The sequence below is a fragment of the Ictalurus punctatus genome, chromosome 12, assembly GCF_001660625.3.
Source record: "Ictalurus punctatus breed USDA103 chromosome 12, Coco_2.0, whole genome shotgun sequence".
NCBI lineage: Eukaryota > Metazoa > Chordata > Actinopteri > Siluriformes > Ictaluridae > Ictalurus > Ictalurus punctatus.
Window position 1 is genome coordinate 22393115 of NC_030427.2, and position 23096 is coordinate 22416210.

The 23096-nt window shown below is 41.7% G+C and overlaps 1 protein-coding gene across 3 annotated transcripts in view; it reads left to right on the forward strand.

Annotated features, from left to right (window-relative positions):
• Nucleotides 1–23096, forward strand: part of LOC108272781 (retinoic acid receptor beta) — a 164224-nt gene that overhangs the window by 77781 nt on the left and 63347 nt on the right. Inside the window, exon 1 of one of the 3 annotated variants that reach the window (XM_017481508.3) lies at nt 14422–16579. The exons of the other annotated variants lie outside the window; for them this stretch is intronic. Coding sequence (XP_017336997.2) covers nt 16423–16579 — 157 coding nt within the window. The 5' untranslated portion in view covers nt 14422–16422. Of the gene's footprint in view, nt 1–14421; nt 16580–23096 lie in introns of those variants that run through there. 3 annotated transcript variants of the gene reach the window in all.

The window sequence follows — 23096 nt, forward strand, 5'->3', positions numbered from 1 at the left end:
CTCTGAATATGTATAACTTTCCCAGCATATATACAGACTTAACTTTTGGTGGGTTTTTTTTTCTCAGAAGTATGAATATGGCCATTTGTTCTATGCTTCAGTAATGGTGTTTTCTCTCCCTCGGACGTTCTGTCATTAAAATAACAAATCAAGAACTTCTCATCCTTTCGAAGGATCCGTGACATAAAATGTTTGTTCTTGTCCCATAAAAAGTGATGCGCTTTTGATTCTGCATACCAAATCAGAATGTTTTTTTCCCCAAATAAGCGTTTAACCCAAAATTCATTTGTTGTCGGATTCATTTTTTGCCGTTTTTATGCACAAGAACTCTGACATGCGGTTATTTCTAAGGGAGACGCCCCCATCCCTGGCTTTGTGCTTGGAAAATCCCTTCTTAAGTATACGGTTTCTCGTGTTTGTCCGATGGGAATCAACAAGAGGGAAACGATGAGGGAGGTGCAGGAGAAAAGATAGCAGGAGCCTACATGTTTTCAAGAGACAGGTGAACGTAAGAGCTGTCAACACAGCAGCTGACACCTTTGTTCTGTTCTCGTCATGAAAATAACATGAAAAATTATTCCCAGGATAATTTAAAGTCTGTCTCATTATATATATATATATATATATATATATATATATATATATATATATATATATATATATATATATATATATATAATATAATGTATATTATATATATATATATATATATATATATATATATATATATATATATATATATATATATATATATATATAATATACACACACACACATGTGTATATATATATATATATATATATATATATATATATATATATATTTAAACTTTGCTGCTCACTTTGTTTACAATTCTGATTGGTCTGTGTGTGTGTGTGTGTGTGTGTGTGTGCCTTAGCTGTGTATTCGGACTAGATTATTAATCACACCCTCTACAGTGGAAGAATGGTAACTAATAAAGAAAGAGAACAAGATGAAAGCACACAAATTTAATCTGCATTGCCGCTGCAGCATGCTAAAACTTCCTGAGTTGTTTTGAAGTCTTTTCTGTTCTGATCTGTGTCTCTCAAAGGGGTGAAATCAGTGAGAGAGAACACTAGGCCTGTTAAGCCCCACACAAAAGCACTTTAATGCTATTGTGTGTGTGTGTGTGTGTGTGTGTGTGTGTGTGTGTGTGTGTGTGTTTTCACTGATAAAAGCTGGAATTTCAGGAAAGTGTTCACACGTTGCTGAATGGCGTGAGTATACAGAGATACAATAAAGCACGGAACATTCGGAAAGCCTGTATGTACACGTACATGCATGTCCCTGGCTAAAATAAATCAGGCTGAAAATACTCCTTGAAAAAAATGCCCCAGAGTGCACGGTCATACAGTGATACAGTGATGAGGCTGTTTTGATTTCAGGCATATGTTTTTGATTTCGAAGCAGGCATATGAGTTGCAATTTGATTTGCACAGAAGGTCACCAGTCCCACTGTCTCCGTTGTTATTCGTCTCACACATACACAAACACCCGCACACACACTTAGGGCACTCCTGTGCTCGGGTCAGGCCCTTTTTGTATGCGGTGTCACTAAATTTAACTTCTGGCAAAATTCTGCCCTAACAATTAACTTCCAACCTCCAACTGTCACTGTATGCTGGATAATGGCTCTAAGGATTAAGAAAAATGTAATGCATGAGTGGTGGGGTTCAACATTTGTGTGTGTGTGTGTCTCTCTCTCTCTCTCTCTCTCACATACACACACATGCACACACACACACACACACAAAAAGCAAACTCATGTGCGACAGCACACATGCACACAGATGCTCTAACAGACAGAGTATGTGTTGGGAGAATACATGCAATAAACTGAGCTGTTCTGAACGGTAAGTGATGAACAAAAGCCTGTTCATGGTTTGGCTTTGGGCACACACACACACACACACACACACACAGAGTGGGAACAGCGGGTTTATTCACAGGGTATGAGGGTGTTATACACTCTGAACTCCTCTGATAGACCGTTGAGAGAGTATGTGAGAATACTGCGAAGGAAAGACAAATGTGTAACAAGCAAAATCGTAAAAGAAGCGCCGTTTAGTACACTTTTATATAAACTATGCTGTAAAGAACAACGATGGCTATGCTTTTCAGCATTTGTAATATTTCATACCACTTGCAAATTCTTATGAAATAGTAACACACTTGTACAGGGTGTGGTACAGAGGAGTGAGTAACTCATTTGAATGCAAAGGCAGTAAATACCAAAAGAGTGGACTACATTCTAGCTATTAAGCAGACAGGCATGACTGTATATACAGTTGAGGTCATAAGTTTACATATGCCTTGCAGATTCTGCAAAATGAGGGATCATAAAAATTGCATTTTGTTATTTATTTATTTATTTATTTATCTTTGCTTTTCCAGCATCTTCTGCATATTTGCCCGCTTTGCAGCAGTGGCTATATGATTCAAATATCCATCTTTTCACACACAGGATAACTGAGGGACTCGAACACAACGATTACTAAAGGTGCAAACATTCACCGATGCTCGATAAGGCAACACGATACATTAAGTGCCGGAGGGGAACGGGATCAAATATGCAGAAGTTGCTGGAAAAGTAAAGAATGCTCAGGACAAAACAAGGGACTCATGAACAACTATCACAAAACATAAACACAGTCGTTGATCCTCCAGGTAACAACACACGGGATTAATAATCGAGCGTATGTAAACTTCTGAACTGGTTCATTTGTGTGAATTCAATTATTACTGTGTCTTGTGGACTAGATGTAAACACCTGTTATGTGAAATAGATTATTCAGGGCAGAACTAAATAAAAAAACTACATGCAATGTTTATGATCCCTGTTTTTAAAATAAATAAATAAATACATTTAAACGTATATAAACCTCAACTCTAACATTTACAGTCTCATTTCAGAGCTTTGTTACGCATAACAGTTTGCTAGATACATATGTTACTGTAGTTCTGTAGTCTTCGGATTACCACCAGGGATGGTGCGAAAGACCTGGATACCTCCTTGTTCATGTGCACACACATGCCAAGCTCTTCCAAGTCATGTAGTGATGCATGACACTGCCCTCATACGGCCGTCTGGCCTTGGAACTGCTGCCAGTTTCGAATTACAAGGAAACCTGGCTGTTATCTGGGGTTCACAGTACCACAGTTACATACGAACATAACTACCATTGTATTTCACCCCTCCTAACAGCGAGATGTTGTGAAACACCTGGATAACATGTCAGCAATGTCATGAGTAACTAAAATCAATGTACCTTGAAAAGTGCTCAGAGAGGACTGCTAGAGTCACAGCGCTGGCACTTTGTAGAGCCTGGAGAAGGTGGATGGGTTCCTTGTCATTCTAAACCAGCAGTTTGGCAAGAAGTATGGGCTGGGTGTCCAGCTCATCTATAGGCCGGTGTGATGACATCCACCACCCAGGGGCCAGCCTCTGTTTAGACAAGGGAGCGCACATATCTTTCTACAAATGGTCTGCACTTATATAGCACTTGTTTCCAAAGCGCTTTACACTGTGTCTCATTCACCCTTTCACAAACACACCAATGGTAGCAGAGCTGCTATGCAAGGCGCTAACTTGCAATCGGGAGCTACTTTGGGGTTCAGTGTCTTGCCCAAGGACACTTCGGTACGTGGAATCACGTGGGCCGGGAATCGAACCGCCAACCCTACGATTCGGGGACAACCCGCTCAACCACCTGAGCCACAGCTGCTCATCATGGTAGATGAACAGTTGGTCTAAGGATTTGACCAGCTGCCAACTGGTCTAAATAATATCATGGGGCGTCTGTCAAGCACAGCATGGAGTGTTCTGTAGGTTCACTTTCATTGAAGCCTACAAGGTCAATCAACTGATTCACATAGTTGGGTGATGTGACCTTGGGCAGAAATCCCAGATTCAACCACGGGTTTATCCCAGAACCATCTGGGCAACCAGCTTGCTCCAATGCTAGCAGTAGAATGGCTAACATATTGCCAGTGAATACCACACATGCAATTTTGTACATTTCCCATAAGGCTTCATGAGTATGTATATCAGGGTATAGCAGTTCATCTGGTGATACCTCCAGTCACGCAGCCACAGGCGTACAGCCAAATGACTTGCTCACGACTCATCATATTATCCAGAATGCAGGCCAAAGGGTTCGGCTGCAGGTGAGATGGAGCCTGTCCAAATCCAAAGCTATCAATGAATAGTCAATAAATAAGTATGCACAACGTTCTGCTACCAAATATAGCTGTTATAACACATACTTGTGCTATATTATTTTGAACATAAGAAGATGAAGTATTATGAATCATATAGTCACTTGAAATGTATAGGCGCTATATAACTCCCCATGAAGAAGAGATAGACATTTACATTTTGCACCATAATGGGAACAAGTACTGGTTGCCAAATTCATGGAAATGATGTTATGGTCTCGGGCGGAGGTTATGACAAGATTGAGAACTTTGATGTTTGGTCTGAAGACTGGTCTTAAGAACACTACCAAAACACTACGTCTTAATACCTTAAACCCGCTGACTATTTCAGTAAAATGTATGTTGGTACATACAATTTTTACACCAAAATAATTGTCCGGTTGTTTGGTGTTTGTACCACACACTTAATTTGTCTGGGATTAGTTCTTACCATCGTGTTACTCCAAATACAGTAAATATCCAGTTTGTAGCACACACCTGCTTGATACCTATAACTTTGGGTACTGTGAAAGAAAATGTGTGATTGTTTGACTGTTTTTTGTTTATAATAGACCGATGAGGCACTTATATTTAAACACTCTTTCATAAAAAAAAAAAAAACCTTAAACACACATTTCACATGCTTCACTGTAATTCGAATTCACTTTAAATTGTCATTCTGTTGGCAAGTAATTCTGCCTGTATCAAGTGTTCCTTTTGGAAATCATGTTAGAGTATAATATAATAGAATTAATAAAAATATATTATAATTGGGGAAGGGGGGGCTTAGCGGTTAGCATGTTTGCCTGATGCCCCCACGGTCGGGGGTTCGATTCCTGCCTCCACCCTACCCTGTGTGCGTGGAGTTTGCATGTTCTCTCAATGCTTCGGGGGTTTCCTCGGGTACTCGGGTTTCCTCCTCCAGTCCAAAGACATGCGTTGTAGGCTGACTGGCATCTCGAAATTGTCCGTAGTGTATGAATGCGTGCGCGATTGTGTCCTGCGATGGGTTGGCACCCCGTCCAGGGTGTCCCCCACCTCCCGCCCCGAGTCCCCTGGGATGGGCACCAGCTCCCCAGGATAAGCGGTATGGAAAATGGATGTACGGATAGATATTATAATGAGATATGCTGCTTGTGAATGGAGGGCGGAGTCTTGGAGAAGGAGTATACACCTGTGCTTTATTAACATTGCTCGTTTTACAAGCTGTGTGACTTGCAATGAGAAGAAAAGTATTTCATCTGTCAACGTCCTTGTGTGTGTGGAAAATATTTTCGTTGGTTATTGATGAAAAGTAAAATAAAATAAATGTTACCCTGCTCTCTCTCAAGGCTGCCTCCCAAATTCTCACTCTCACACCAAGCAAGGTGCAACAGTACTGTACATGTTACTTTATCCTTTACGATATCTTGCTTTGCAGTATGGAAATTATAAGCACCGATAAAGGCTCCATTCAATGTTATGCAGTGTCGATTAAATCCATGTCAGTTCTACTGGATACTTGCGTACAGGACATTCAGGAATCGATATGGAGTGTAGAACTCAACTCATAACACTCTCTCTCCCTCTCTCTCTCTCTCTCTCTCTCTCTCTCTCTCTCGCACGCACGTGTGTATGCGCATTCTGTTCCCGCTGACCCATTAATCTGAAGCAGCTGAGGTGTGAGAAAACACTAACTCTGAAATGTTTGAGCCTTTTTTCTTTTTTTTTTCTCGCCATTGCCGTTGTTATTGTGAGAGTAAGAGGAATATTTCTGTTTATGCCTTGCTGCACCACAGAAGAAAAGCCTGGCATGGGGGATGATGCTGAGAGAAGGGCATGAAAAGGAGAAAAAGGAGGGTGTTGGGGAAACGAGGGGGAGAGAAGGAAGTGGAGAGATGGGTTTGGGGCTCTCGTTCACTGTTTTATTTTCCTGTACAGAAACATGGGGAGAGAAAATGTAGATACAGGAGTGAGGGGTGGTGGGGGTCTAAAGCATGCTGCTTGATGTAGCCATGTGCTATTACTAGAGCATGCATTCCTTCATGACCTCTGGGTGACTCCTGTGCTTCATTCTTTCTTTTCCTTCGAATTGAAAAAAGAATCATATATTTCCTTTTCTCCTCTCTTGTCGTCTCTCATCTTATGTCTTCTCCACTTCTCTTATTTCCTTGTTTCTCTACATCTCTTCTCTTCTACCGAATCTCCTGTCCTCATGTCTCCTATCTCATCCGCTAGTTTAGTCGCTTTTCTTCCGATCTTCTGTTCCCCAATTGGTCCTTTCCCTGTCTTTATTTTTCTGTCCTCTTTTCTCTAATCCCCTAATTTCCAGTTCACTCCTCTGTCTTGTCCTGTACTGGTTCTCTCATCTTGTTTCCATTCCTTTCCTTTCCACTGCTCTCCTCTAGTCTGTCCTTCCTCTTGTCTCCTGTCTTCTTTTCTACATCAGTTGCTTTCCCCCCCTATCTTCTCTTCCCCAGTTTCCCTTTCCCTCTCTTTCTTTCTCTGTTTCTTCTCGTTTCTCTAATCCTCTCGTTTCCATTTCACTCCTCTACAGCATATCTCGTCTCCGCTACTAATTCTCTCATCGATTTTCCCTTCCTTTCCGTTCCCCCTGTTTTCTCGGCCAGTTTAGTCGCGTTTCCTCCCCTCTCCTCTTCCCCAATTTAGCTGCAACGTTCCTTTCCCTTCCTCCACTCTCATCCCCTTTATACTTTTTGTACTGTTTTTTCCCGCTTCTCCTCTCTTCTCATCATTTTTCTTATCTCCGCTCTCCTCTAGCTTGTTTTTTCGAAACCTCTCTATTCGGTCGTCTGCTGTGTCTTTTTTTTTTCTTTCTGCTTCATCCACTCTAAATAACTTCTCCTGTGTTTTCTGGAGTCCTAAATTTGCTCGCAGGCCTGACAAGCCTTGCGAGGAGAGAGAGAGAGAGAGAGAGAGAGAGAGATAGAGAGAGCTCTTGCTCAGTGTTATTGATTTTCTGGCACCAGGCTGGCTAGATTAAGAAATGCCAATACTGGGCTCCCACCCTGGCTCCCTGGTTCACGTTAAGTTCACTTGTCATTTTCGATAATTCTGATAAAATCAAGATGCTTAACGGTGATGCAGTTAGGCTGCCCATGGGTCAGGTTGATTGAATTAGTCTGCTGTGTTCGGCCATTATGCGCCAGGCTGCTGCGTTCCCAACACTTAATGGAGCTCTGGTTATTACCTCAGCTTTTAAAACCAGTGAGTCCAGGCTGAGCCAAGCGAGCTAGCAGTGAAGAACACGTATAATAAATTCACTTATTGGGAATCATCTTAAGCTGCCTAGTAACTGCTTTCATTTTGAGGGTTAAAATAGGCATTTGGTGTTTATTTTTGGAATCATGGGTTAAAATCTCTGGAATTTTAGCATCCGCATTTCACCGAGTTCATGCTTCTGATTTGTTCCATCGGGGAGGAACTCTCAGTTGCACCAGCGTTAAACTGACATCTGTGGCGTACGCAAGATTTCTTTTAGTTCTAGTATATCTGTGCAGTTTCGTGTTGTTTTTTGATTTATTTTTTTACTTTTTTATTTATTTATTTTTTTAGATATAATAAATCCCTTGTTAGTGCTTCACTTTGAACCTAATCAAAAGACTTAAAGTGAAAAGATGAATAAAGAAATGCACGCCACCTGTCCGGCAATTCAGCAGTGCAGAAGCAGCCTTCACTTAGTTTCACTAAGTTTTAGTCCTGTACTGTAGCTTCTGCTAAAATACCAGCGAGTTTCCTAATAAACGACACCAATATCAAAACACACACACATACACACTTGTGCCAGCGTATCATGCTCTGGCGATGTCCGTATGGGTGGTAAGTGTAAACAATAGCACAAGTCCCATTAAAGCACTTAGCCTGAAGTGTAATTACGCCATCTACGCTGAGCCGAATCTGCAGCTGGGGAGCCATCGCAGGAGCTGCTTAAGCCTCCCTCTCTCGAAATGAGCTCTGTTTATTGCTCCTGCCATGTTTTAATTGGTCTCTCTCCTAATGCAAGCAGACACACACACACACTTGTCCATTATTATCTTTAGGCAGATCAGCTTCACACAGATTCATATCTTGTAGTAGTAAAACACCTGTAGGTGCAGCCATGTGACTTGGTGTTACGAGTAGTTTATGAGTCTTTTTATTTAAAATGGTAGGGTGTAGGAGTGTAACACAATGCCACTATCTGTGTCTGTATCTGTATTCAGATTTCATTTCAGCATGAAGCCGGTCAGGTGCAGAAGCCAGCATCTGTCATGGTATGGGGGTGTCAGTGCCCATGGCATGGGTAACTTGCACATCTGTGAGGGCATCATTAATGCAGAAAGATATGTACACATTTTGGAGCAACATGTGCTGCTATCCAGAGCAGAACCACACCAAACCACATTCTGCCCGGATTACAAGCGCATGGTTGCGTAATCAGAGAGTGCGGGTGCGAGCATGGCCTGCCTGCAGTCCTGACCTGACTCTGATTGCGCATGTGTGGCGCGTTATGAAGCGCAAAATAAAAGCAACGAAGACCCCGTTCAGTTGCACAGCTGAAGAAATGCATAATGGATGAATGGGGGAAAATTCCGCTTGCTAAACTTAACCAGATGGAGTCTTCAGTGTCTATATATTCTTTTAATAAGTGTTATTAAAAGAAAGGGTGATGTTACACAGTGGTAAACAGTCGACTGTCCCAACTGTTTTGAAGTGTGCTCCAGTCATAATTGGGGCTGTATAATTCCCTCAAACACTGGAAAATAATGAATGGATTCCTAAACAGTGAATAACAACAGGTCACTAGCATGAGCACACATTTACAGTAATCATAAAGACTCTCCTGTGCTTAGTCCTTGACTGTTATTTACACTCTGCTCGTAATAACCCTTTCAACACGCTCTGAAAACTTTGATCGATATCAGAATATTATACCAGTTTTACTAGTGAAAATGCTACTTTTGAACAGCGATGATACAGTAAATACTGTATATTTTTCTTAGCTCCCACTGACTGCAATGCGTCACTCTAAATCTCTACATATTTAATGGAGTTGTGAAATAACGGAAGTTTTGGGAACTAGTCTACCCCTGAAGCTCCGAGGCTCCACTTCCTTCCTAGTCAACTTCCTATAAATTCCCACCTGTCATTCTTTCTCCACTAAGTTTCCACACTCGCCACCTCCCGATCTCATCTCCTCCATGCAACTCAAACCAAGAGGTTTTCCTGGGAGACCTGCGTATCCAGCACAAAGCAGAAGCCGCACAGAACTCCAGCCTATGTTCTCAAAGTTCTCTGCACTTTTTATACTTACACAGTCACTCTTCATTTGTTTTAGTTGAGGCTGTGGCCTACGGTGCCTTAAGTCAAAACTGATCTTCTATGAGATTTCCAGAAATGAGTTGAACGTTGAACTTTATAACTCAACATAATTGTCAATTTATTCATTTATTTATTTTCAATTCAACTTATTACAGCTTTAGGTGATGTTCACTTGTGTTTCATGTTACATGTTAATGTTCCATTCAATGAGGCGATTTCCTGTTTTCATTCATGTCCTCCATTCCTTTATGTCTCTTGTGGTCACGTGTTGTGGTTGAGTCACGGTGGAGTATCAGCACAAAGACATCAGATCGACCCAGTGATTAAAAATACAGTAATGAAAACCTATTCTTTTAGATGTCAAATTCTAACCTTAAAAATGGGGTTCAAATGAGATCTGCTATAACGTACTCTACACTCTCGGTACAAAACTGTATTATTTCAGGACGCACTACCTTTAGTTTACTCATGAATATCTTTTAAGGTATAAAACTGCATTTTGATGACCATACTTGTACTTTGGAGAATTTACACCAGTTTCTGAATGAATTGTACAGTAGCATTTTTACAATAGTGTAGTGTTATTGGGGTGGAGAGGAAGTACAAGAGTCTAAGCTTACTGCATGAATCACTATTCCAAAGTATTGCGTACGTTTCCGGAGAAACTATAATCCCAGTGAAAAGGGATTGAACCATTGGAGTTAAAAGAACAATCGTGGTTATTGCTCATCTACTGGTTTGTAATAAAGCACCTAATGTGGCCTAATATGTCATGGGTTTAACAAAGTGCGTGTGTGTGATTGAGATTTTGTAATGAGCTTTATATGATGACAGTTTAAAAGGCTTCTGCTGAAAGGGGGGGGAGTGGGGGTCGGGGGGGAGTGGGGTTCGGGGGGGGTGAAGAGCAGAGTGGGTCAAAGAGTCAACAAGGCTTCAGCCATATCGGAGCAGAGCGTACTTCCTTCTTTTTTTTTTTTTTTTTGTTGCTCTTTGGCTTGTTCGGTTATGCAGGAATTCAGAGGTGTGAACTGACATGATGCACGTTTAGAGAGTGGGTCATTGGAATAAGAGAAAAGGAGGAAGATGGAAAAATAGAGTGCTTAGAAGTTTGCAGATTGTTTAGTTCTGGATTTCCTCTTGGGCTGTTCCCTCATTCCCTTCTCTCTCTCTCTCTCTCTCTCTCTCTCTCTCTCTCTCTCTCTCTACTTGTTCAATTAATTGGTTTCATCTAAATTTACTGAAGTGCCATTTGTTCTACATTCCTTGACAGTGTTGGGTAAGTTACTCAAAAAAAAAAAGTAATCCACTACAGATTACTAATTACTACTTTACAATTGTAATTTGACTACATTACAGATTACCGCATGTAAAAAGTAATCAGATGACTAATTACTTTCACGTTGCTTTCAAAAGCTACAAAAATTCACTACAAAGTGAAACCCATACTGTAGTTCTTTCAGTAATTTTAGCGCGTCAATGTATGACACGATCAGAAAAAGTTGGATTTATCAGAAAACTTGCCTCGGGTATTGTGATTGTTTGTATGAAACTTGAAACTTGAAACTATTAAACTTTTCTAACTAGGCTAGTTTGGTGTCGCTGGCCAAGGGGAGGCACAGCTAAGCTATCAGTGTATGGGTTTAGCTGCTACAGTGCCATGCAAAGTACGTTATCTTTCCTTATGCTCTGCTCATATCATGTTCACGCAAACTGGAACTCATACAGACATTTACACAGCTTGATTTCCTGCTCAGTTTCAACCACTTTACTGGTAAAAATAATAATAATAATAAATCGGCGTATATCCATTTTTCCCTCAGAGGGACTGTGAGCTAGCATTAGGCAGAATTGAGAGCTGTCAGCCAATAAGACACGAGCATTTCCTGTAAACCCTGTCTGATTGGTCTCACCTCCGTTCACTGAAGATATAAAATCACAACACCGCCGTCTTCTTTTAGTGACGTTCAGTTACGTAGCGACAAACCGCTCCAAGTGGAGAATCACTCAGGGCTAAAGAAAAACTCTTCGGGGAAAAACGAGATTGAAACGTGATTTATTTTTAAAATGCATTTTACTTAATATTGTTTTCTTAACAATAAATTTGTCACGCAAGTAACGTAATTTTACAGACATCAGTAACTATAATCAAATGACGTAAATTTCAAAGATAATGCGTTACATTACCGCGTTATTAGATTACAGTAACGTGTTACACCCAACCCTGGTCCTCGATGTGTTATTGTTTAATCAGTCCGTACAGGATTTCAGAGTTTTTTGTGATTGTCGCGGCCAAAAATGCTTGATTTTGTTGTGACCAAGTGGAATCTCGCCTAGGGTGCCAAAACGGCCAGAAACAGCCCTGCTTTTTATTCCTAAACCTTCCATCGACAGAACACGTTAAGTCCAAGTTATCGTTATTAAGTGTATTCAATTGACTGAGGTTTGGGATTAAAACCCATTCAATTCACAGGACCAGTCAATTAAACGAATTGATAGAACTCAGAAATAAATCGAACAGCTTTTGTATAGGTGGGCTGTGATTTCCGCATCTGTAATAAAATCAAATCAAATAAAAAGATCTCCTGGCTATGCTTCACACACCCCTGGAAATCCCCGGGCCCAGTTTTGACAAATCCCCGCATTTCACCAACAAAAGTTGCTATCAAGCAGTTATTATACCAAGATCAAATCTCAACAAATGTAGAAACCGAGATAAAGAAAGCTGTTATAAAACACCAGCTGAAATTCCAAAAGCATGATCTGCGGTAATACAATAAAGTAGAGAGATTTCTTAGAGATATCTGTGCTCTGGCTTGATAGGAAAACTCTTAAAGTAAAAACACATGCAGTTTGGTCTGAACTAGCAGTCACTCCGTGCAACTGCAATGCAGTACTTGAAGCTTTTACCCACAATCCAGTGCTTAAATGAAATGAATTACTATGTCTCATTAAAGTTCATCAGAATATATAAGATGCCTTCTAATGCCTAGTCTCAGTCTCAGACGCTCATCTCATGGAATATAGAGCATCTGCTATCTTTTGTACACTCTCCTGGTCACAAGTTTCCGAACCTGATACCGATTTCATGTTTTTCTTGATGGGCTATAGGAAAAAAGTTTCATGGCTGGCCATCTGCTATGCGCGTGAAATTGTCGCTTCCTGTGAAAAGTAGGAACTTCTTGGCTACCTTTATTTATTTCTTTTTTGATGAACGTACCAGACTCTTTGGCTTGCAAGACTAGCTAATGCCCTGCCTGCTGTAGATCAAAGCGGTGAGAAGTCCCAGACTCGTTGCTGCTTTATCAAACCTGCTACGCTAAATGAATTTTCAGACCGCGACGTCAGCTTTCGTCCAGCTTTATTAAATGATCAGGAGCCCTCTTTATGGTCCTGCTCGAATGAGTCTTGGCACTCGACGAATGGAGACACCAGGCAGCGATGCCAAAAACAGTCTTATCTCGATAGACCGGTTCATTATCACTTTCTAATTACAGGTGGATTTCCAGGTGGATTCATTACCTGCTGGGGCTCAGTAATGGGTGCGCTCAGGAGGAGTTTGTGTGTGTGTGTGTGTGTGTGTGTGTGTGTGTGTGTGTGTGTGTGTGTGTGTTGGTGCCGAGGGCTTGAATTACAGTGAGAGGGATGCAGGGGGTCAGGGACGGTGTGTGCAACGCAGGGAGAGGGGTTGGGGTTTTCTTTTCAGCTACTTTGTCAAGCCACTCCATTATTCATAAGTCGGGAAGGGGGGGGGGGGGGGGGGGGGGGGGTGATCTCTCCTCGAAAACCGAGCATGGTTCACTCCTGCTGTGTGAACCGCACTGTAGCAAACAACAAAGTGCGCACATATAATATGTACATGGGCATGTATACAGTACATTACCAGTTTATTAGCGGTACTGATCAACCTGATCTACTAATAAAACTGTGTTTTTGTGTAATGAGATAAATGTCAGACTCTCTAAGAGGCCTTTATACTTGCTTTGAATTTTTTTTATTACTTATACATATTCCACATTCATTGCTACAGGACATGCTACTAGCACATACTTCTCATACCAGGGCTTATATCTTTTTAGTCTCTCTCTCTCTCTCTCTCTCTCTCTCTCACACACACACACACACACACACAGATAAGAAGTGAAATCCACCACTTTAGAGGTTACAGCCCAGCTCAGCTGTAACAACATAAATTATACACTAACCAACTGCGGTGGTTGAAAAATTGCTTTCTGAAATCCATGCTGTGTTGTTGTGGCGCTGAGTTTAAGCTGTTAAGTCATAAGAGGTTAGAACGGCACGCGTGGGGCCAGAACATGAGCTAATGTGATGTTTGGATAGTCGTGGAAGGTCTGCAGCTCCGCTTCTTCTCTCCTTACAAATACACAAACACAAATGCAGAGAACGAATGTTATTTAATCGTATACAGTGAAACACATGTTTATAATAATCAAGACAGTCCAATACAGACACTTTGCATGATATATTTAAATACTCATAGTGAGAAAGTCTCTAAATAAAGCTCAGGGATCCAACGTATGAACGGTGTTCCTTGGTCATTATGGGGGGGGGGGGGGGGGGGGTGTTGAGTGTTATGGGTACATTTCTTAATTTGTGTTGGTTAGCGCTGAAATTTGGTTGATGTTAAATGTCTGAAGGTGTTTTAACTGACCCTCAGTGCTCTTAATGTTCAGTGTTGCACTGCACTTTAAGTTTTTAAAGTGAGCGTGTAGATGATGATTAGATGGCAAAAAAAAAAAGGCACTTCAGTTTACATCTTATGTCAGATACTGAAATTCATTGGTTTGAAATATTCTTCCAAGACATTCTTCACATGTTGTTCATCAAACGGGATAAAACAAGGACTGGGACAATTGAGTATTATTATTATTATCCATCGATCCATCTTCTATACTGCTTATCCTTTTCAGGGTCACAGGAATCCTGGAGCCTATCCCAGGAAGCATGGGGCACAAGGCAGGGTACACCCTGGACAGGGTGCCAATCCATCGCAGGGCACACTCACTCACACATTCACACACTACGGACACTTTAGACATGCCAATCAGCCTACCGTGCATGTCTTTGGACTGGGGGAGGAAACCGGAGTACCCGGAGGAAACCCCGGCAGCACAGGGAGAACATGCAAACTCCGCACACACAGGGCCACGGTGGGAATCAAACCCCCGACCCTGGAGGTGTGAGGCGAACGTGCTAACCACTAAGCCACCGTGCAGCCATTATTATTATTATTGTTCTTGTTGTTGTTATTTTCTGTACCGCGGATCCTACACAGGGTCGTGGGAGGTCTGGAGCTTATCCCAGGGGACACCAACCCATCGCAGAGCACAATCACACATACATTCAAACACTACAGACAATTTGGAAATGCCAATCAGCCTACAACACAGGTCTTTGGACTGGGGAAGGAAACCAGAGTACCCGGAGGAAACTCCATGCGCACAGGGCAGAGACCCCAGAGGTGTGAGGCAAATGTACTAAGCACTAAACCACCGTCATGGTGATGATGATGATGATGACGATGTTGTTAAATAATTCGTTGTTGTTGTTGTTTGAATATAGCCTACATGAAGTTTATTTTATCCAAAGATGAATACGGCTTGTCATTAAAATACACAGCGTCAGCGTTTACATCCTAAATCATGTGATAGCCGTGTAACATGTCGTGTTCAGGCTCATTTCTTTCTTTTGAGATGAAATGAAAAGTCATTTGTTAAGGCTGGGTTTGTTTGTTTTTTTTGTCCCCTTGTAGTTTATACATAAGCTTATGTGTCCTTTTTTTTATTTATTTATTTTTAAACAGTTCTCTGCTTTCTTAAGTTAGAAAAACAAATGACAACCTATAACTCAACGGAATTCATTTCGTCATTTAAAAAGATTATTTACAAAAAAAAAATCAGATAATGATATACAGAGTTCTGTATATTTAGAGCTATGTTGGGAAAAGTAGATCAATTCAATCGGGGAAAATGTTATAGTTAAAGTTTGGAAAGAAATCTAAAGTTAATAAAAGAGTAAAGTTATTATTATTATTATTATTTTAATTATTATTATTATTATTATTGATTTTTTTTTCCTTCGTTGTGGTTAAAGGAAGAAGAATGGCAGTGTGTGTGCGCGTGTGTGAGTGTGCGCGTGTGTGTGTGTGTGTGCGCGCGCGTGTGTGTGTGTCGGCGCGCGCCGGCGGGTTTTAAAGCTCGCGTGAGAACTTGGTGATGTCAGAGCGGCTCGGGTCATTTGAAGGTTAGCAGCCTGGGAAGGGTTCGTGGAGAGTTCACTCGCATACATTAAGCAATCCAATCTTTCACTCCGCGCGACAAGAAAGAAAAAAAAAAGAAAGAAAGAAAGAAAGAAAGAAATAATCGAGTAGGAAATGAGCTGCGCGGAGGCAGGAGAAGCCATTCGTCATCGAGCGGGGGAGAGATGCGGTTTTAAACTAGATCTGCTTATGTTTATAAAATATATCTCTCTCTGATCGGAAAGCGGACAGTCCGAGAGAGAGAGAGAGAGAGAGAGAGAGAGAGAGAGAGAGAGAGAGAGAGAGATCAGGCAATCACTTACATTACATCTGTTGCATTTTCCTGAAGAAGAAGAAGAAGAAGGAAGATGAGGATGATGATGAGGAGGAGGAGGAGAAGTGAAAATGAGAGCACTGTTTGAACAGCACCGTCGCTCCTAATTCGTGACCAAAACAAAGTGAGAGAACAAAGCTGAGCTGAAACTGGATCTGAAGCGCACTCCGGTTCAATGGAGTTTCTGGACGCGCTTTTGCAAGACGCAAAACATTCGCAGCGCTGAAGGAGAGGAAGAAAAACAAAACAAAACAAACAAACAAACAAAACAAAACAAAACTACCAGGGGAAAGCACAAGAAGCTTGAAGGTGCATGTCCACCATGTTCGACTGCATGGATGTGCTGAGTCCGGGGCAGATGTTGGATCTGTGCAGCGCCAGTCCGGCGTGTATGCTGCAGGAGAAGGCGCTCAAAGCGTGTTTCAGCGGAATCGCACACACAGACTGGCGGCTCCGGCGCAGCGCGCACTGTACGTCCAGCACACACACACACACACACACACACACACACACACACACACACACACACACGCACGCACTCTCCTGCTGCTTTACTCTCATAATGTCCAGGAATACATTTCTTCTCTAATTAAGATCTCTTTTTTTGGGGTCCCATTTTAAGTGTATACCCTCTGAGCAAAGGAACTGTACCTGTCCTTTAACATGGCTTTCTATACTGTATGTACAGGGTGTCCCAAAACTCTCCATAGTGGACTATTTTGCTCGTGCGTTCGTCAAGATGTTGGAGGACGTCCACGTCTCGGTCGGTGCGCATCCCTTCCAGTCTTTTTGAATCTGTTAATAAGTTTGGTGACAGTGTCGTGTGTGTGTGTGTGTGTGTGTGTGTGTGTGTGTGTGTGTGTGTGTGTGATGTGCTCGCAGTGTTTCCTGTTTAAAGTCCTTCGGAGCCTTGCTTAAAGCTCACAGCTTCACGATCCAGCCATGAGAATGATTCCAGTACGTTCTTCTTTTGTGGAAGGCATTCTTAAAGGCTGTCTGCAATACATACATATCCATATATATATATGTATGTATGTATATATAAGTAATTCTGAAAGTTATTGCGGAAGACATTTTGCTTTTAAAAGGAAAAAGTGTTCATTTCCACTGTGTATGGACTTTTGGGACAGTATTACCTTGTAGTAATACTTTAAAGGTTGTACGGTAGGCGCACCTCTGCAGGTAAAAGATAAACGCAAACACTGAAGGAACCGAAGATGTGCGTGTCATGATGTCACCATGAAGTGACCATGAAAGGTCCCTATTTTTCTGGGAGGGGAATAATGTCAGAGATCAGGCATCCATCATCCGTCGTCTTCCTTAGGTTTGTTTAAATGGTGGAACTTAGTGTGAATCCTCTCGCACCGGTTTGATTTCAGGATTTCAGAGCATGCATGTTCAAAACCTAATGCTCTCTCTCTCTCTCTCTCTCTCAAAAAAAAAAGGGTACTTCACTGTACTTTTCCGTGTTGCTAGTTGCTGTGTTAGCTTTAATTGTGGAGGTTTTGTACCTGTAGTATACATCGTTTAACTAGGAAAGTGCATGTGCTGTACAGTATATGGACGTTCATTCTTTTTTAGAGTACAGTAGAGGTCCTTAAGCTCCAGTCAATGTCCCTTAAATTATTTCCACAGGTCGTCTTGATGGACCCAGACTTGAGCGTGCATCTATTGCACTATTTCATTCCCATGTTGTAGTCGCACAGCCTGTAAAATCACGACGTAAATCATTCAGTGCGCATGTAAAACCGTGCAATAATAAGCCGAGATGAAGCATGACGAGGAATTTGTAAGGAAAGCGTACTGTCTGAGACTGCCGAACGCTCGGGGTTTGAAGCGTCAGCCATCACGCCATCCCTCATCCGCGAGGCGACAAACACCGTCGGACAAACACCGACTTTGACAAGTAGAGACAAATAACTCTGGGGAGACTTGAGACTTAAGTATGTCTGCTAACAAGTTCAGCACATGTTTCTGTGTCTGCGCTCTGACCTCCGCGCGGCTGTGAGATTGACCCGACGTGCCACATTCGTTGCATTCCTTCACCGCTCTCTACACTACAGGACCTATCGTGCCTGACAGAATGTTATGCTCAGAGACCCTGGAGCTTGTAGAAACAGCACTTTGGCTCCACTTCAAGCTTTCTAACACCTCCGTACACACTGTACTTGTATCTGTCACTTGGAAATGTTGATATAGAGTACCTAAAAAGATTTCAGTACACAATTGGAAAGTAAAGCTTTAAAGGCACACCGTATGCACTATAGACATACTCAGTAGTACAGCTTAGCACTTTGTTTTTTTTCCCCCCCATGAAAATGTCAAAAACGTGACATCGACGGTGTATTTTCTTCCGTAATGTGCGTTCTGGACGCGAGTCAGAGTGAGCGGAAGTGTTTGTTTAGCTAGCTGATTTATATTTATCTACTGTAAACACCACACTTGAGATAATACTAAGCGCAGACGTAGGCTCCTGTTATTTCCCCAGTGTGTATGTGTTACGGGCTCCGAGAGCCACAAATCACACAAAAGTGTCAGCTCGCTAGGTGTCCACCGGCTAGCGTTCATGAGACCAGACCGCCGTTCTATCAACGTGGTAATGTTTGCTGACGGTACACTTGTCATTCGTGTACCGTGTAGACATTATGGAAGAATGCAGTATCATTTATGACTCGTGGCTGACATTTACTAATATTAATAACCCCAGCGACCGGCGTTTATTAATATACCTAACATAGTACAACAATTTAATTCTGTGCAAGTGTGCGTGATTATAGTGATCTAGCGTTATTTATTTATCACCGTTGGAGATTAGAAGGTGACATTTAACGGCGCTTTTTATTTTTTTAAATGATTATTTATTCTTGTTCATAATACTTTTTGTCTAATAAATACAGCTTCAATCGCATCAGTATATCCTAAGTATAGTCTAAATATCCAGTGTGCGAAGTCACATGACTTTCAGACGTGAATAATCTTATTACGTGGTTGTTGGCTTTTAGACCCTTCACACATTCGCATATTTTCCACGTTTATTTTTCCGCACGCTTCGTTTATTTTCGCATTTCATTTATTTAGGAGCGCGTTTTACGCACGTGACGTCGCATGTGGAATATCGGTGCATCCGATGTGAAATGTATGTGATTTTTCGATAAGGGTGTGTGTGTGTGTGGAATAATTCAAAAATGCGCAGTATGAAATGATTACAGGAAATGAAGTAAACAAGTTTGCAGGATCGAAGGTGCGTTTATAAGTCGGGGATGTGTGTGTGTGTGTGTGTGTGGGAACGTTTTATAGAACTTAGTGAAGACCCGCATGTCCTCACAAGGACAGGAATATTTGACGGGTTTGACGTTTTATTTCCGTTTGATCTAAAGGGATTAGGTTTAGATGTAGGCGACTTGTGTCAATGGTCCTCACATGGATACTAAGACGAGCGTGTGTGTGTGTATTGTTTATCTGAAGAGACTGCTCTTGATGGGTCAACTGGCAAATATTTAAAAAATAAAAAAATTTAAAAAAAGAGCAATGCCTCCACGTATCGGTCTTATAATCGTCATTTCACAGCTTATTATAGCACGTGTATGGGGTGTCTTGGTTAAGCAACCGAGAGTGATTAAATCCCATTAAACATTCACGTACCCCATCACTTTGACCAATTATGCCACCTAAGTGGCCTTTATTTGCATCTCAATGGATTAGAAAATCGTTGGCATTAGAGTCCAGTGGTCAATTGCTGTGATAAAGCCCTGCTCGGTATTTGTCAGTAGTGTAATGAACTGGAATAAGAGAATGCTGATCAGGGTTTTCAGCTCTTTGTATTCTTCAGATGAGACTCTTTGTGCTAACGCGTCGTGCGCCTTTCTTTTATGTTGCACTAAGAAGGCTTTGATTCGAACAATATCGCAGTATCAGTATCAGGGCCATTGAAACATCTTCGTGTATTTACAATGAAAGAAAGCATGGGCACCGCGTCGATTCGAATTAGGAACGATCAGAAGGAGATGTAGGAGAAGACGCGCTATAGCTGAACACGTTCCAGTATTCCGTATGCGTGAGGTTCGAGTCGCTTCTTTGCCCAGCGAAGGTGTACATGACGTATATACACGATGCGTTAGGTAAATAAGACTAAGAACCGGTATATACGTTGTGCAATACAGTATATACAGTAAGTACACGGCTATATAGATATGTGCACCGATATAAAATATAACACGGGCTTTACGTGTTCAAAGATGTCCGACGAAAGGTAACGTGCATGAAAATCCATAGATGAGATGAGATAAGTGAGAAATGTTTCACATACTGAGATTTAAAAAAAAAAAAAAAATGTTTTAAACTTGCAGTCTCTCAAATGATCTTGAATCAGGCCGAAGGAAAAAGGCCACATGAATGTCTTGGCGAACGTCGGCACTCGGAGAAAGTACATCACGCTCGTTTTATGCGTTTGAGGAGATTAGAGCGAGATTTTTAGTGCCTCGCATTCCCTTTGTCTGGGCGTGATTGGTGGCAATTAGGCTCTTTTCCGCTCTCCCTGCTGTAGGCTTAAGCACCTTTGAGCAGGACTTGAAAGGTCATTAGCGCCGCTTGCATGCCGAGTTAATTTTACAGGCACGACAGCTGAAAAGGACAGAAAAAAAGAAACGCTGCGCGACGACTTTGAAACAAGATGAGGCTGTGGGACGCCAAGCGACAGAGGACAGGGATGATTACGGTGTATCGGGACGCCTGCTTTCAAAACGCGAGGCAAAGCCGTTAAAAGAAACGATGTAGATGATGGATACGATCGCGCTTTATCAGATAATTAGCAGCAGGATGCGATTTCCATACGCACATGCGGTTTTTACACACCGCTGTTAAAGTGTGTAGCGGACAGAGGGCAGACATGACCGAACAGCTCCGAGACCGGGATCGGATGGATACCTGCGACCTTTTGAACGCCGCTGAAAAGAATTCCAAGGATTCGAATGAAACGCCTTCTTCTTCTTCTTTTTTTTCCCCCCATTTCTCTATTTTGTTAATCACATCAGCCTCTGTCTCTTAGTTTACACTGTAAAGGGCCTCGCACCTGTTGTGTTAGTGCTGGAGAGGGTGAGTGACTCGGTCTGAGGTCATATAGAGGTCAGAGAGGGTTCAAGGGAAGGGGGTGCAGGCTGCACACCACACTGTTACGCTGCCTTCGACTCCCTTCCAAATGGGAATTCGGTACGTGGAATTATGTCCTTTTTTTTTTTACCTTTAAAGTTCAGCGCTACGAAGTGCAAAAACAACAACAACAACAACAACAAACATGGACGGCTCAGTGTCCGTCTTTTATTAGCGGCAATCCAGACAGCTAACTGTGATCATCGATGATGTGGTGTATTTACCTCTTGGAAACTGTGAGCCATGTTGATTCGACACCACGTCACCCTGAGAGACCTTCCTGATATTCCCGAGTAGGAATTCCGGGTTGAAGAGGAACTCTCTTTGGATTACGAGGTCGGCGGTTATGAGATTTAGTCGGACACAACGTTACACCAGGAAGTTATATGAGTAATACCATGAAAGCTGTTGACAGCGCTTCTTACTCGGTTCTTCATTTCAAACCCTCTGATTCACTAACCGCACTGAAGTGTATGTAGGATAAAGGCTGAAGAGTGCACGCTCATCCACGGGGCCTTGGAATTTAAGGGATTAATCAGGTGGTCATGTTATTTTCCCCTTACTCCCCGAACCTGATCATTCACTTATTATTCCAATAATGGGATTCATTTCCCTCCGTCTCTTGTGTGTCCCGAAGACAAAACAAAACGAAACCGCTGTTTATTTTTAGCCCGTTCTTTCCTGTGAAAGGTTCGACGTCCACATCAGTGAAATGTATACAGACAGCAAGCGCTGAGAAAAATCTGGATCTAATTTGGTGTAGCTTTTCCGTGAACTTTGCCTGCATGTTGCCTCTCTGATTGAATCCAGAGGGACAAAAATGTGTGTGTGTGTGTATGAGAGAGAGAGAGAGAGGTAGAATTTTCTGCCAGTATTGAGCAACTGTTTAACATTGTTTGAACAAGCGCTCAAAATGAGGACAGCGTCTGGGTGTAACACGGCGCTAATCAATCCAAAATCAGCGAACCTCCCTCAAACACCTCCTGCCAAGCGCTGGATAATGCCCCCAGAGACATACATGGAAATGCCTGTGGCTTCTCTCTCTCTCTCTCTCTCTCTCTCTCTCTCTCTCTCTCTCCCACTCGCTGCTTTGTTCCTTCCTCCTTCACACTTCTACAAGCTCAACTCACTCCAACTTCGCCTGTCCTTTTTGTCTTTTCCGTGCACTTCTACTCGTCTTCATTACGGTGTTTTGCCGAACGAGGCGTCCATGGCCACGTCCATGTGTTCGGAAAGGTGAAGTAGCAGACGCGGGATGTGTTCCGAGATGGCCATTAGGAGAAGAAAGCAAATGAAAAGCAGACACACACACACACACAAACACATGCAAGTGAATTGCTATTTGAAATCTAGTTGTTAAGCACAGCTGGTTATATTTCCATTTGTGTTTATTTATTTGGCAATGATTTCTTTTTTTTTTTTATAAAGCAGTTAACATGCCAGATAGAATCCAGTCCACGAGCACATCTGTAAATAGTTTCCTGAAAAATAGAGTCAAATATATGAATATATATATATATATATATATATATATATATATATATATATATATATATATATATATATAGAGAGAGAGAGAGAGAGAGAGAGAGAGAGAGAGAGAGAGAGAGAGTATAGTTGTAAAATTGTTAATTAAATAGTTAAATAGTGATTATTTTAATCAATTTATTAAATAGCAAAATGAACAAATATGTACCGGTATGTATTTATTAATGATTTATTTATTGATGATTTATTAATAAATAGTTAATTAAATAACAGCTAGCTGCTGAAGGTGTAGTGCACAGAGAGATCATACCCTCTTTGGGATTGCTATATTGTGTTATTTTTATACTCTTTAAG